The 16,276-nt window shown below is 31.1% G+C and overlaps 2 protein-coding genes across 2 annotated transcripts; one reads left to right on the top strand and one right to left on the bottom strand.

The window, feature by feature from the left end:
* The first annotated feature begins 1,161 nt into the window (after positions 1-1,161).
* LOC129908603 (gamma-tubulin complex component 3) lies at positions 1,162-16,190 on the top strand. Its single transcript, XM_055985224.1, has 9 exons — positions 1,162-1,610; positions 3,633-3,811; positions 3,883-4,134; positions 5,562-5,878; positions 5,944-6,085; positions 6,155-6,683; positions 6,748-6,940; positions 7,010-7,331; positions 15,263-16,190. The coding sequence occupies exons 1-9, from the start codon at positions 1,532-1,534 to the stop codon at positions 15,947-15,949; spliced, it is 2,700 nt and encodes an 899-aa protein (XP_055841199.1). The 5' UTR covers positions 1,162-1,531; the 3' UTR covers positions 15,950-16,190.
* LOC129908604 (peroxisomal multifunctional enzyme type 2) lies at positions 11,693-12,488 on the bottom strand. Its single transcript, XM_055985225.1, has 3 exons — positions 12,346-12,488; positions 12,100-12,269; positions 11,693-12,035 (listed from the first exon to the last, which is right to left on the bottom strand). The coding sequence occupies exons 2-3, from the start codon at positions 12,230-12,232 to the stop codon at positions 11,821-11,823; spliced, it is 348 nt and encodes a 115-aa protein (XP_055841200.1). The 5' UTR covers positions 12,233-12,269; positions 12,346-12,488; the 3' UTR covers positions 11,693-11,820.
* Positions 16,191-16,276: the final 86 nt, after the last annotated feature.

The following is a 16,276-nucleotide window of genomic DNA, read 5'->3' as shown; positions in this document are numbered from 1 at the left end:
TCTATAGTAAAGCCTGGTACGCTGCTCGCGCTAAAATTTAGCTGAGATAAAATTCCCATACAAGTTATCGATAACTTGTATGGGATCCATTTTATCTCGGCTAAAAATTTTCGATAATTTGTATGGGAGCTAAAATTCCCATACAAGTTATCGATAACTTGTATGGGATCCATTTTAGCTCAGATAAAATTTTTCGATAATTTGTATGGGAGCTAAAATTTAGCGCGAGCTGCGTACCAGGCTTAAGCGTGAACAGCGTACCAGGCTTGAACGGCAAATCAGAAAATAATCTATATCACTTTAAGGTTTTGGCGCTATCCACCAGGTGCCGTGATTCCATGTGTCAATCTGCACTGGTGAAGAGGTAAACAAACATTTTTTAAAAGCTAAATACAACGTTTAAAGCCTGGTACGCAGCTCGCGCTAAATTTTAGCTCCCATACAAATTTTCGAAAAATTTTAGCCGAGCTAAATTGAGTCTCATACAAATTATCGATAACTTGTATGGGAATTTTATATCGGCTAAAATTTAGCGCGAGCAGCGTACCAGGCTTTAACTACATTCACCACTTTTTGAAAAAGTACAAAAGTGAAAATTTTGTTTCCTTCTAGCGCAATTGTTTTGTGGAAAAGAGTATAGAAATTGTTTTTTAGACCACAAAATAAGTTTTTTGCATCATTTGTTTTAATTTTCGAGCCCGAAAAACTATACAAAATTGCGTTTGAAAATTTTCACTTCTGTACTTTTTCACTTTTTGAGTCAATGTAGTTAAGCCTTTATCCTCAACAGCTTAGAACTGGAAATTCCCTAGTTGAAGCCTGGTACGCAGATCGAGCTAAATTTTAGCCGAGATAAAATTCCCATACAAGTTATCGATAATTTGTATGGGATCCATTTTAGCTCGGATACAATTTTTCGATAATTTGTATGGGAGCTAAAATTTAGCGCGAGCTGCGTACCAGGCTTGAAACAGAAAATTCAAGCAAAAATAAATAAATAAATAAAAAATACTTTTTCACCATTGTGACCCAATTTCTATAATCGATAACTCTAAATCGATATTGTTATCGAAATTTTATATAACATCCCCTGTTTTCCAACCAAATGCCAAAACCAAAACGTCGTTGTCAAAAAAGTTTGTTTTCAAATTTTCTTGCAAGACAAAAAAAAAATCACCTAACAGAAAACTGCGCGGCCCGTAATTTCCTCGCTGTTTTCTAATTTTATTTCAATTTTATTCTTAATAATTAAAAATAAATATAACCCAAAATTTCAAAACATTACTTGCCCCTAGTTCAACTCCTCAATTATTTTTAATAAAAGTCTATTTCCATCCTTTTAGCTGCCGCACTTTTTTATTTGTCTATTGGAATTTTGCAAAAAAATTTGTTTTTTTTTCTACTTTGATTTTTTTCTGTATATTTTCTTCATTGTGTGTTTATTTTCGAGTCGAGCAATTAAATTGCTCCAAAGAAAAAGTTTTAGTCAATTAAATAAGAAACCCAATTAAGGCAAATTGGCTTTATCATCATGACGAACCGTGCAAACTACAAGGACATTTACGATTTGCTGGAGAAACTTTGCAAAAATGTTTGTCCCAACAATCACAGTAGGTTATTTTGTTTTTAATTGATATTTTAAAGATTTTTCAAAGAATTACAAGTTGAAACTTTAAAAATACAGAAATTCCATTTGATACTTTGTTATTTGTTGATTTTTTGTTTTGTTGTTTGCTTCATTCCCTGAGAAAACAAGAAAATTAGAAACACTTGGCTGAAGTGCCTGGAAAGACAATTAAGACCCACTTCTAAATCATTTTTCTATGGAAAAGAGCTGCTACTAAACTGGGTAATAACTTTAGACTCCAGTCTAAGTTAGAATCGCTTTTAAAATATGACTATCAATCTGGCCCAATTAGTCTAAGAGCCTATAGAAAATTTTGGGAGTTTTATAGCCTTATGCGTTCGAATAACAAATTCAAAAGTCTGGCAGCTTTAAATTGCTGCTTTATAGATATGGTTTTCGGGAGATTAAATGTCGCTATTATTTCCAATGCGATTAGGCTGAATTGGCACAAATTCACATTCTGATAAAACACTGATGCTCTGAAAATTCCCCAAAGCATGAAGACATCCATCTTGACGATGCGACAAATAAAACTCAAGATATAAGCTGCAGCTTTGTTTTGAAGACTTTTCTGTTTACTGTTTTGTTTTTTTTTTTTAATTTTAATTCAGAACTCTCAAAAATAGAGCCGAATGGTTAGTTTAAATGGCTTTTCAGACTTAGGTGAAATAACAGAGCATCAGTCCTTATATTCAGAATATTAATTTGTGTCACAGTAATTGGAAATATTCGCTATATTTATTCTCGCAAAAACCAGACTTTTGAATTCTTTATAAGAACGCATAAGAATATAAAACTGCATACTCACATTTTGGTTATCACTCCACTCCACTCTATTATCCATAATAAACCCTACTATCCGTAACATGAGAACAGGACAGAAGAAGTTCCTTCACTTCTCCAAACTAATGGAATTACGTGTTTATAATTGCATCTAACAGACCGATAATATACTTTCCTTGTTGTGTTTTGTTTTGTATCTAATGTTTGCATTGGATAATGTCCAAAGTAGTGTCCCGTGAAAATTTAGCTAAAAATACAAAATTGGCACAAGAAAAGATTTTAAATTTTTTTGTAGTAGGGTCTTTTTTTCTTAGTTTTTTTTTTTTTTTTTGAAAGTAGAATTATCCTGGAATAACATATCAGGATATACTGCTAGTTCACCACTTTTACATTAATTCTATCGAAAAAAAAACGGGTGAAATCCCCCGTCACACAATTGTGCAACAATTTTTTACTTGCTCTATAGGGCAAGTATTGGTTTCGTGTCGAAAAAAATCAAAACCAACATTAGGATGATGGAGAAGTCCGAAAAAGTGGGTCTCGCAATACATTTCCACAGCCTAAATGGGTGGACGGATTTTTTACAAATTTGGTACAGATGATTTTGATAGAATTCTGAAAGTTTTTTTTCTTTTTTTTGTTTTTTTATATCTCGCTTAAAAAGTGTACCTCCCTTAAAAATTTTTCAAGTTATAGCAAACTACTCGAAAACGGCTCTAAGGATTATGATTAAACTTTGCAGACGTCATATTGAAAGCAATTGCAATAAAACTGCATTTTTAGTTTTTTATAAATAAAAAGTCAAATAACAAGAAAAAAATTAATTTAACAAACTTTTGCCTTAAATATCGGCTCTTACCCAACATCAACAAAATTTATTTAAAACATAAGTGTTTTGAACTACAAGAGCAAATACTGCGACACAGTCGTGCATTTTATTTAATTTACCTTAAAGTTTATAATAATCGAATTGATCTCGTGATTTTGTAATATAGGTATATGTTCAAAGAAAAATATGAATTGCTACGTTTTATCGAATAATTTTTTTTGTTTTCTTTTAATAATTTTTTTTTTATGTTAACTTAAATTCATATAATTTTTTTCTTGAAAAAAAAATTCTCGGTCCCGACCATCCCGGTTAATGGAGTTTCAACTGTACCTTTGTTCGTTTGACTTCTTGAGTTGTCCATAAAAACTGACTTGATTTTCTCTCTCTTTTAAGGGCAAGTGCTTGGAAACGTAACACAATACATATCGAATTGTCCGACTGGTTTGGGCAGTTCTTTGCCATACAATGAGACTTCGCTGGTATCGAAGATTTCAAGCCATTTAACAAATACCAGTGGCTCACAGAGCAGTGCAACATTATTTTTGAATCTCTATGAACAATTAAAAACAAGTGTAAGTTGTTACTTTCTTTTGTTTTGTCTCATAGTTTCTTTACAATTCACTTTTCTTCTTTTTTATTATAGCAAACAGATCAAAGACAAAGAAGTGCTTTGTTAACATTTTTATATTTTATGGCCGATTCACAAAATAATATGATGTCTTTATCCACAAATGGTTTCAATAATGCAATCACAAATAACCAGGATAATAATGGGCCGGGAGTTAGTTCGGCATTGAATTCGATTCGTTCGAGTATGTTACAAAAGCCGACGCATCATTTTAATCCCGGAGTGACAATAGGAAGACCGGCTTTGCATGGATTTGGTAATCAGAAGGTAAATCCGGTAACTATCAATAAATCATTTTCTTTCTCGATTTTGTCTAGAAATTCTAACTTTTAAGGAGCTAAATCCATGTTCTCTAAAGCTAACTCCGTTAAGGGTCAATGTAGTCCTCGGATATGGATCATCCGATATCTAAGTACACAAAAACTTTTATCATCAAATGGTGTATTTTGGATAATGCACAGCTATCTGTATAACAACATTAATATAGTTCGGAATAAAGAGAGTACAGCACAAATTATGTGGGTTCTCTTACATCGAACTTGCATAAAAAAAAGTCAAAACACTGTTAATGGTTTTAAAAGGACACAAAATTACTTAAGGTATATTCCAGGACTTATGTATGTATGCTGACGAAATTGTTTTTCTTGCTAGTTCAGTTACAAGTTTGCAACTTATGATCAACATACTTAAAAAGTATTGCAAAGCCTGAAATTTATTGGTGAATCTTGAAAAGACAAACATTTTCGTATTCAAAAACGGTGGAGGTAGATTCTCGAGAAAGGAAGCATGGACCTTAGGTTATATGGGCTGACAGTTGATTTTGTTACCATCACGCTTTGAATAATGTAGATCCCTCAGATAATCTGAGTACGGAAAAACACCTGAAAGTTAAATTATCAGAAGCTTAATTGGCTTTAAGTTCAGTCTGGAGTCCTTGCATTCAAAACAAATTTGTATCCCATAGCTGTAAGCAAAAATTTTTACGAGCAACTGCCCAGACGGTTTTTTGTGTGCTGCATAAATTTGGGGACATAGCTATTCTGAGCCATTAGAAAAATTTCAGCATTACTGCATTAAACGAATATTTAGGTTACCTAAGAGCACCCCCAAATGATTCACTTGGAGACAGTCTGCCCGCCCCTTACAGGTTACACTTCAAATATGTACTTAAAGTGATGGAAATGGACGAGGATCGATTGCCAAAAATTATTCTAAGGCACATGATAGCAAATAACGCACATTGCATTCAGGAGTGGCAAAAACTTGCTAATTGTTATGGCATTAATAATTTTGATACATCCTAGACAACCAAACTTAAACTGAATGTCTCGCTTTGCTCAAAGTATAAATTTCCATCAGAAATTTTGCAGCTTAGAACATTCTTGAAAAAATGTTTTGATACGAGATATTTTTGAGCATTCATCAGACCGCGGAAAAACGTTATAAAGCACATAAAAATAGCAGTGAGAACTCCAAGAGCGACTCGGCTCGCCAAAAGGCTTTTCAAAGTATTTTGGCGTATTTTCGAACATCTTCGATGCGAAATATTGGGATGCTGATCTTCATGGACTCCAATGGAAGATATTAACAAATCTTTGAAAATAAACTCCTAGTTTTTCATTTAATTTTTTTTTTTTTTTTTTGAAAAATCCTTACTTATCCAATCTTTGACAATATATTCTCTTTATTTTCAGAGCTCAACAATGAATAGTCCTCCCGTCGATAGTAACCTCAAGATCTCAACTCTCCGAACCACACACAATAATCACCAATTACAATCGGATAGCAGCGATACTGGTAGCAAAGATGCACATTTAAGTCAGCAAGCCTTGCGTGAAGCACAAAATGATTTAAATGATGATATTGTTCAAAATGTAATTTACGCTTTTACTGGAATACAGGGGAAGTATCTTAAAAAAGACGTGATATCGGGAGCATTTAAATTAGATACAAAAGCTAAGAAATTAAATGTAGTGCAAGCTGGAATGTTACTACGACTATCTGAATTAGGGTAAGAAACAAATTTAAAAGAGAAGGTATAGTGAATAGACGATTTTGAATTTTTGTTTCTTCTAGTTATTACCATGATCAGGTGCAATCTTATACAGACACAAAGAGTGGTCTGTGTGCATTGGGTCTGATGGGACAGGGGTTTATATCCGCATTGAAGACGGAGCTAACAAAGTATTATGGAATGGTTGCTATGTTGCAGGAACAGGTACAAAATTATTTAAATATATTAAAATCAAATTAAACTAAAATGTTGCTCAAAAAATGTACTTTCTAGTTAAATAAGCAAAGAAAGACAGAAAGACAAGAATGGATGTCCACATTGGCACCCGTTGAGAAAGTCACACTAATGAAGATTCTCGTATGGTCTGTGGACCCGTTGCAACGTCTACAGTGGCTTGCTACGATTGCAGAAGCTTGCCAGGAGAAAAAAGGAGGGGCATTGGCTTCTATAGTTCATAGTTTTTTAAGCAATGGCGATCCCATGGTTAAGTCGGTTGTGAAGGAAATGCTTCTTGCTATTTGTGGACCTCTGCAACAGATGTTATCTCGTTGGTTACTGGAAGGAGAAATATGCGATCCACATGGTGAATTCTTTATTGAATGTCTGTCTGAAGTGAGTCCGGATCGTCTGTGGCATGACAAGTACCGAGTGCGGACTTCAATGTTGCCGGATTTCATTTCTACTGATATGGCGAATAAAATTCTAATCACCGGAAAGAGTATTAACTTCCTGCGTGAAATATGTGAAGATAAATCACCTGTCAAAGGACGAGAAGAATTGAGGCAGTGCTTTGAATTAAATGGTAAGCAAGCCATTGACATATTTTATTTTGCATTTCTGCATTTGATTCTGATTTCAATTTTTAGCGGAAAATATATTTTCCAAAGTGGCTGACACAAAACTCCATTCAACTATTGATTCGGTGTATTTAAATACATCGAAAAGGGTGTTGGACATTGTAATGGGGCCGCACAAATTATTGGAGCATTTACAGGCAATGCGAAGGTATTTGCTTCTAGGTCAAGGCGATTTTATTGGAATTCTTATGGAAAATCTAAAGTAAGTTTTTCTAAAATAATCTTTTTCCATTAAAAGTTGATACTAATTGGCAAATATTTTCAATTTTAGATCAGAGCTAGACAAACCTGCAAAAGAATTATACTCTTATGATTTGTCATCGATTTTGGATGCGGCCATTCGAAACACAAACGCACAATACGATGACCCAGAAATTCTCAATCATTTAGATGTTAGATTGTTGCATCCGTATGATGGTGACACTGGTTGGGATATTCTTTCATTGCAGTACACAGTTCGTGGGCCCTTGGCAACGATGTTAGATCCGTCGATGGATAATTATCAAATTCTATTCAAACCATTATGGCGCATGAAACATATCGAGTTTTTGCTGTCGTCCAAAATATGGAAAGATCAAATGTGCAATGCTAAGGTTAGTGCAATTTCAAAACTTCTTTTCTTTTATAAAAAAAATGTATGCGTTTGAAGAGGAAACAATTATAAAATAACAAAGTGGTTAAATGGTCTTAAATTAAGTAGAGATAGAGATAATACCCATCGAACGCACAAACTTCTTTCGCAATCAGATAATTTACACGAGATGATTTATAGTGAATGTGCCAAACTTTTTTCGTTTGGTTTACCATTGTTTTAAATTAATTGGGGTTTTAAATGAAATGGTCCCTTTCGAACAGTGGCCCGTTCATGCAAAAGTGCTTGTGATATTCATTTTTCGGGTGCAATTATTTTTAAAAAAATTTTTTAATTGTTATTTAATAATTTTTGAAATACCACTTTTTGCACACTTTTTCGACTTTAAATTGAATACGTAGTTTAATTCATATTTATTTATTGCTTTTAACTGGATTAAAGAAAATTAACACATTATATCAAGTTAATTAAGAAACAACTATATTATTGTGACTTACAATCTCTTTTTAACTATGATTGATGGAAAGATTTTAAACGAATTAACAGAAACAAAGTCTACGCGGTCATATCCGATATGCTAAAAAAATAAAAAAGCTGCAATAATCAAGATGAATCAAGTAACTATAGACATAACTCCCCTGTTCATAAAATATCCTTGAAGTGTTTCCATCATTATTATTTCTAAATCCTTGCTCTGGTTTATAATATTTTGAAATGCAGAGAAGTAATGAATTAAGTTAATTTTGGACAGAAGAAGAGCTATTAAATAAAAGTATCCTGAAAAGCTACTCACACCTACTCTTCATAAAATACTGGATTCATTGTCAAAATAACATCGAATATGTATCACTACCCCAAAAGAAGCCAAGGAGTGCAAAATAAAAACTACAAGAACAACATACATACAGGACATCGCAAAAGTAATGGCTTAAACGAAATATCGACGGTTAAACTTCATAACCTCGTAAGTCTAAAAATTCGAAAAAATATTATTAATGCAAACAATTCAGAAAATTCAGAGCTATCTTTTGGTATATTCAGCTTAACAATGTTGTTCTGAGCATTTTTCAGGAATGACAAAATTCAAACATTGATAGATCCCTCTGATAACTCAACTGATTATAACACTTTCTTAAGCTATAATGATGAATTTAAAGTGTACGACAAATTACGTTATGATCAATATATTGTTAAAACTGGATCTGTTATTAGAAAAAATCCTCGTTATTTTTATAAATTTGTCAACTTAAAACGAAATGTGTCTAACTTTCCTACGGCAATGCATTTGGAAAATAGCGTATGCACTGAAACAAAGGATATTTGTGAATTATTTGCTTCTTTCTTTGAAACAGTTTACCAAAAACCCTTAACATTTGACGAAAATAATTTCCATCATATTTTGGAAAGTAACTGCAATGTTGGTTTCATGGTCATTTCTATGGTAGACCTTGTTAGGGAACTGAAATCAATTGATATTAGTAAAAACAGCGGTCCCGATGGCATTCCACCATTGTTCCTCCGTAACACTGCTGATAAAATTGCTGAACCCTTACTTAAACTGTTCAATCATTCACTTTCTAGCGGCATTTTTCCTAATACTTGGCGAAATTCATTTTTAATACCAATTTTTAAAAACGGTGATAGGTCAAATATACAAAATTATCGCGGAATTGCAATACTGTCGTCTATTCCCAAGTTATTTGAAAAAATGGTTACTGATAAGCTTAGTTTAGCACTTAAGTCGGCCATTAGTGAGCATCAACATGGATTCTTTAAGGGTAGATCCACAATCACCAATTTAGCTGATTATACATCCCATATTCCTTTAGAAATGGAGAAGGGCAACCAGGTTGATGCAATCTACACCGACTTTAGCAAAGCTTTCGACAGAGTGGACCATTGCTTACTTCTTCTAAAGTTAAAAAAACATGGTATTCATTCAACTTTGTTAAATTGGATTGCGTCCTATTTATCTAACAGAACACAGTGTGTTAGGTTTTGTGATGTTATATCTCGTGAAATATATGTAACTTCGGGAGTACCTCAGGGCAGCCATCTTGGGCCTCTACTTTTTTTGGTTTTCATTAATGACTTGCCCTCATTGTTGAAAGGATGTAGATACCTTTTATATGCCGACGATCTTAAGTTGTTTCAAAATGTTAATGCTGATGTTGATGGTTTTTTGTTACAGGAATGTCTAAACACACTTGTAAGTTGGTGTAAAATGAATGGAATGTCACTTAATGTTGATAAGTGTAACGTTATTTCGTTCTTAAGGAAAAAAAATCCAATAATTTTCAACTACACCATTGTTGGACAGATATTGGTTCGAAAGGAAGAAATAAAAGACCTTGGCATTATTGTAGACAAAAAACTCACTTTTAAAGAACAAATTGACAAAATACACTCTAAAAGTATGTGTATGCTAGGGTTTGTTAAAAGAAGATCAATTGAATTCAATGACCCTTATATCACTAAAGCAATTTACTGTTCTTTGGTCCGCCCTTTGTTAGAGTATTGTAGTGTTATTTTGTCTCCTTTTTATGATATTGATGTTAAAAAACTTGAATCTGTCCAAAAGCAATTTTTGCTGTTTGCATTAAGAGGTCTTGGATGGAGCACTGAGTCGTATGTGCTACCTCGATACTCTCATCGTCTAAGGCTCATTGATATGTGTAGTCTTGCTAATCGAAGGAAGTTATCAGAGGCTCTATTCGCGTTTGATCTTCTCAAAGAAAATATTGAATCCTCGTACTTATGTTCTAAAATTACAATCAATTCTAATGTGCGCACTCTAAGACATACCAGATTTTTAAAGGAAACATTTTCAAAGACTAATTATGCCTCCCATGAATCATTTAATAGATGTTCAAAAACTTTTAATAAATACTCTGACCTGTTCTCATTTGACATAAGTAGAGAATGCTTTAAGAAAAAAATCTTGCAAAAAATGATAGATGAAGAATCTTCGTGATACGTTGCCTTTGTCGTTTTTCTATTTTCATTGTTTAAAGTCAATAATTTCATATACCTAGTTATTCGTTTTCTTAGTAATTTAAAAATGTATTAACAATTTATTTCATCTCATTTATATTTTAATTTATTTTCAAATCTTATTTATATTCTTGTTATCTATATACATAATGTATGTTGTTATTTATCTTTTTTTTAATTTTGTAATTTAAAAACAAATTTTTGTACCTTTTGTTGTCTCATTTTGACAAAATATATATAAACTAAACTAAACAAAAACAAGAAACACAACATTTTGTTTTTTGATTTCTGAAAAACTTGCAAAAACGACTTACGAGGTTATGAAGTTTAACCGTCGATATGCAGAAAGCCCAACTTAAAGGCTCTCAAAATTTTGTAACTTGCAGTTCTTGTGAAATTTTGAATATTCCCAGTTTTTGCTTCCTTCGTCAATAATTGATTTTTGTTTTTTACAATTCTTTCCCTAAATCATTGCCTAATGATTGGTAACAATTAATTAGTCAAAATATTTTGTATTTCACTACAAATTGATTAACAGTTAAAATATTATAAAAACTCAATTTCATACTTTTATTTGAATTCAACAGCCCGAAAAAAAAATGTACATGGTTGTCGTCAATTTTTGTATATTTTCTCTCAAAACTTAACCAAAATCTTTTTTCAATAGATATTTAAAATATAAATACTTTGAACTACGAGAGCATATATGTACGTGCGACCCAGTCGTGCATTTTATTTCTTCTAAAATTATACCTTTACAAATAAAAAGCTTAAAAATTTCAAGCAACTTTATCTGTTAAACTATCTCGTGCGATTCAGTCATGCATTTCATTTGATAACAAATAAATTCATTTAAAAATATTTCATTTGATAATTCATTAGTTTAATAATCGACATCGAACTATCAGCTTCTTCTAAAACATATATGAATGCTTTTGAGCGTACTATGACGTCACCGATTATACTAATGGTAATAAATATTACTGATAAACAAAGTTACAACAAGGATAAAATACTTAAGAAATCCAAAATAAATGCTTCAATAAAAGTTTGTAGACACCTATAAATTTTAATTTTTGTTTCGTCGCTTCTAAATAATTCAGTAGCTAGACTTTAATTTATCATAAAAAAGCAAAGGCATATTGCATACTGTTTGCATTACAAAAATTGACCTTTGCTCAGTGCACAAAGTTGTACATTCGCTTAACCTTTGATTTATAAATAAACTAATGTGAAACCTTAACATGGTAATAAAAACAAAAGGCTTTTAAAGATTAAAATATTAATCTTTTTTGCCACCCAGCAATTACGATAAGATTAATATTTAGCTTTGACAAAAGTGTAACAAACACAAAAAATGCGAATAAGTTCTTTTTTATTATTTTATTTTATCTCTGTGCTGAAATACTATTAAATTATTACAAAAACAAAAAAGAAAACCACTTTCCACTTAACGACTAAAATTGTGACTAAACAAAATGTATAGCAGGTAGAATCTACAATTTAGATTCTGTCTTGAGGAGAGGGGCCAATTTCTGTGTGAGCATAATGTTTCCGGCAATCTTTAGTTTGCCCTTCATGAAAGCAGCTTGTGAATTAAGTTTGCCCAAAGCAATGTCAACCATATCTTCATCGGCGACTGTCAAAGTTGTATCAACTTTAATGTCTTTTGCTGGTCCCTGGTATACTTTGGCATTCTTTAAATCCAAAGCTATTAAAAGTGGAAAATGATATTTAGATATTCTTAGAAACAAAGCTCTCTAGAAACTACTTACTCCATTCTTTTGAAACTTTTCCATCTTTTGTGATTTTAAATTGGAAAACAGCATTCACTGACTTGGCTTTGGCTTCATTATCTTTAACTCCATCGATGATTTTTTGGAATACTGCGTCACTGCTTAGAGCCATGATACTGATTATTATTTTTATAGTACAGTGGTTTTTCCTAGATTTTAAAATAGAGTAGTGTTCCAATTAGAATTTTACTTAAACAATATTCATTTAAAAAATAAAGAACTCACTGTTGGAATGAAAAAAGAGGTATGATGCGTCAGCGAAGGAAGGCACCTGCTTATAATATTAATAAAAAGTAGTATGAAGAAAAAATGGGCTGTTGAAATTTTCTTTACGAATCCGAAAATCTTTTCTGGTCTTGCGCAGTGGTAGTGAATTCATGACATGACATAAAAACATATGGTGTATGTCAGACGATAAGTCAGTACGCTTGTGTGTGAAGAAGTTCTGTTTGATTGAAAATTTCAGAGATGGTCGATAACTATATTTGGAATTTCTGTTTCAAATAAATTGGCGGTATCATAAAAAAAATAATTTTTTTTATTTTCGATTCACAATGTTTACGACAGCTTTGCTCGCTATGAGGATTGATTATACAGGGTGATTCAGGAGTAATGTGCCAAAAAGCTAGAGCGTGTAGGTTAGGTCGAGACAAGAAAAAAATCGTATGGGAGGCGGGGGTCTATTCCCCCTCGTTTAGCGGGGAGGGGCAATTTAAAAAAAAATTGACTTATTTTGGAAATAAATTAATAAAAATCAACGGTTATACTAAGAATAACGTGCTTTACGTTTTTGTAAAGGCAAAACCCTAATCTTTTACAAAAATTTTAGACAAAGTCATTTTATGGTACAGTTTTTGAAAAATTAATTTTTAAAATCAAAATTTTGAAAAAAAAAAATTGGAAAAAAAAATTTCAAACTAACTTTTTTCAAAATTATATGTAATTAAGTACTAATTTAAATTTTAAAATTCGATGCTCTTATTTATTTTTAAACAAAAACAGAAAACCAGATTCAAAACTATCTTATCATTTTCGAGAAATTAACAAAAAACCAAAACTACTTTTTTCTAAAAAATCTCTTTATTTTCTGTTTTTTTCGGGGCTGGACTTGCTGATAAATTAATTTATGAAACATTAACCATTCGTCAATTATTTTTTAAACATTCAGACTTGAATAAGGATACCATAAAGTGACACATTATTGGATTTTCCCTGAATTGATCAACTTTTTTCATTGATAACACCTGAAAACTTATATGAGAATTTTTTTTACTATGTCTGGGGTGCTTGCCGCCCATGAATTGGCTTTAAAAAAAGATAAAGCACGTTATTCTAAGTATAACCGTTGATTTTTAATAATTTTTTTCCAAAATAAGTCAATTTTTTTTAAACGAGTGGGAATAGTCCCCCCTCCCATACGATTTTTTTCTTGTCTCTAACCTAACCTAACCTACACGCTCTAGCTTTTTGGCACATTACATCTGAATCACCCTGTGAATGTTTTTATTTTTATGTATTTTAATTTTAATTTTAATTTTAATTTTAATTTTAATTTTAATTTTAATTTTAATTTTAATTTTAATTTTAATTTTAATTTTAATTTTAATTTTAATTTTAATTTTAATTTTAATTTTAATTTTAATTTTAATTTTAATTTTAATTTTAATTTTAATTTTAATTTTAATTTTAATTTTAATTTTAATTTTAATTTTAATTTTAATTTTAATTTTAATTTTAATTTTAATTTTAATTTTAATTTTAATTTTAATTTTAATTTTAATTTTAATTTTAATTTTAATTTTAATTTTAATTTTAATTTTAATTTTAATTTCAATTTCAATTTCAATTTCAATTTCAATTTCAATTTCAATTTCAATTTCAATTTCAATTTCAATTTCAATTTCAATTTCAATTTCAATTTCAATTTCAATTTCAATTTCAATTTCAATTTCAATTTCAATTTCAATTTCAATTTCAATTTCAATTTCAATTTCAATTTCAATTTCAATTTCATTTCAATTTCAATTTCAATTTCAATTTCAATTTCAATTTCAATTTCAATTTCAATTTCAATTTCAATTTCAATTTCAATTTCAATTTCAATTTCAATTTCAATTTCAATTTCAATTTCAATTTCAATTTCAATTTCAATTTCAATTTTAATTTTAATTTTTCGAAGAAGAATTATTGTTAGATATGACAGAACAAGAAAATGATGGAATACATGCATTTGTGGCAGCAATTTGAAGAAACTCAAGATTAGACGCGCATATTTTTAAAAAAAGTTGACACCTATTTTCCCATAGATTTTTTTATACCACAGAACACAGTACACAGATTTAAGATTTACGGTTTCTTAAACGATTCTATGAAATCATTTAAGTCGTTGACAATGATTTTTGATCATTGATCATTGTCATTGTCATTAGAACTGTTTTCAAACAATTTTTAAATCTTAGATTTTAATTTTACTTTTAACATCTCCTTAAAAGTTTTGAAATTGAAATTTAGTTGGGTTCTTTACTGGTCCATATGTTGTATATTATTCGAAATATGGGACACTCATAAGTTCCGGGTTTCTTAAATAAAAACCCGGGACAAGCTTTAGAAATACAAAATACTCTTAAAAACCGAGACGGAGGGTCACCGTAATTATAGGTCAAGTTGAGAATTCCTAAAAAAAATCGAATGCGAGATAACCGTAATTAAATTTGAGATAGAGACCAAGAATAAAGAGACTTCGAAAAATAATTTTGGATGAAAGAGTATTTTCTAAATTCTGTAAAAAGTCCCAAAAAGCCAATGATGGGAATATGGGAGCTAAGGTTAATAAAGGTTTCGAATAGTAATTTTTATGAAATTTTTCATTACGATATATTTTTAATAATTCTTTTCCGGATTCTTAAGAAATCTCCCATTCGAATAAAATTTATAATAATGCCGATTCATTTAAAAGTTAAGGTCTTGCCTGCAAGTTAACATAAACATTTCAATCAAAATCGCTAAAAATTATTATTCATAAGTTTTCCCTTTAAAATTATAATTTTCAAAGAAACCTTTATTTTAGTCCCAAAGAATATTTATTTCATTCTTCTTTAAATATTTGTCAACATTTATCATAAATAATTTCCTTTACTTTTAGCCTCTCCGCACGTTAAAAAATCAACTCAATCCAATAATGTATCGCTTGCATTTATTTACCTCCGAGATGATACACTTTATTCACCAAATGCAGTATTACATTCTTTTCGAGGTAATCGAGTGTTCTTGGGCTGAATTTCAGGAAAAAATTCAACAAGCCAAAACACTTGACGACATACTCCACGCTCACGATGAATTTCTAACAACCATCAAAAGTGGTGCATTCCTTGACTCAAAGTCAGAAGCTCTATCCGCCCAAATGGAAGAAGTCTACCTCGGCATAACCCGTCTCGAAGTGTGGCAAGATAAGTTCTTCGATATATGCTTCAAAGAATTAAAAGCTACAAAAGAATTTGAAGAGGCAATTCGTCAATCTGAAAAAGTTGGCGAATTCGGAGTAAATGCCGAACAGCAGCTGCAACGAGACGAAGAACACAAAATTTTTGAACAAAGTCTCAACAGCTGTCAGAAGAATCTCGAAAAAATCGGATTTGACTACGAAGTAACCGTTCGACAGTTTTTACTCGAGCTCAATTCCAATAACGATCACAACTTGCAGTTGTTTGGCATACGTTTGGACTTTAATGAGTATTACAAAAAACGAGATCAACGCCTTAACAAGCCGCTAACATTCGAAAGTATGCGTGTTAGCAATGTTTTTGGTAGGAGTCGTTACAGTATCAACTGACCCCCGCCCACAACAAACGAACTGGTATATTATTTTAATCAAAACCAATGCAATGAGATCACAAAATGTCATCGTGCCATTATTTGCCAATACAATGGTGATATTAGCACAAAGTGCCATCTTCCGCCATTGCTTGTGCCGAGCCACCACAAAAATCTTCTTTATGTTTCCTGTTGTGAAATTCTTTAAAATTCCATGGATAAAATCGAATATCTAAATAAAAAGTATTTTTTAACTTTCATTGTAGCACTTATTTGTTTGCGCGTGTATTGTTCATTAAAAAAATTAACAAAATCTTTAAAAGCTAACGTTTATTGGAAAAATGTC

Source organism: Episyrphus balteatus, chromosome 2 (genome assembly GCF_945859705.1).
Source record: "Episyrphus balteatus chromosome 2, idEpiBalt1.1, whole genome shotgun sequence".
Lineage (NCBI taxonomy): Eukaryota > Metazoa > Arthropoda > Insecta > Diptera > Syrphidae > Episyrphus > Episyrphus balteatus.
This window is presented reverse-complemented; position numbering and strand designations above follow the sequence as displayed.

Bases quoted from the DNA above. Each gene is read 5' to 3' on its own strand.
- LOC129908603 (XM_055985224.1), top strand. From the start codon at position 1,532: ATGACGAACCGTGCAAACTACAAGGACATTTACGATTTGCTGGAGAAA. The intron at 3,812-3,882 runs GTAAGTTGTTAC...TTTTTATTATAG, and splicing joins ATGAACAATTAAAAACAAGT to CAAACAGATCAAAGACAAAG. The intron at 6,086-6,154 runs GTACAAAATTAT...TGTACTTTCTAG, and splicing joins TTGCTATGTTGCAGGAACAG to TTAAATAAGCAAAGAAAGAC.
- LOC129908604 (XM_055985225.1), bottom strand. From the start codon at position 12,232: ATGGCTCTAAGCAGTGACGCAGTATTCCAAAAAATCATCGATGGAGTT. The intron at 12,036-12,099 runs GTAAGTAGTTTC...CACTTTTAATAG, and splicing joins AAAAGTTTCAAAAGAATGGA to CTTTGGATTTAAAGAATGCC.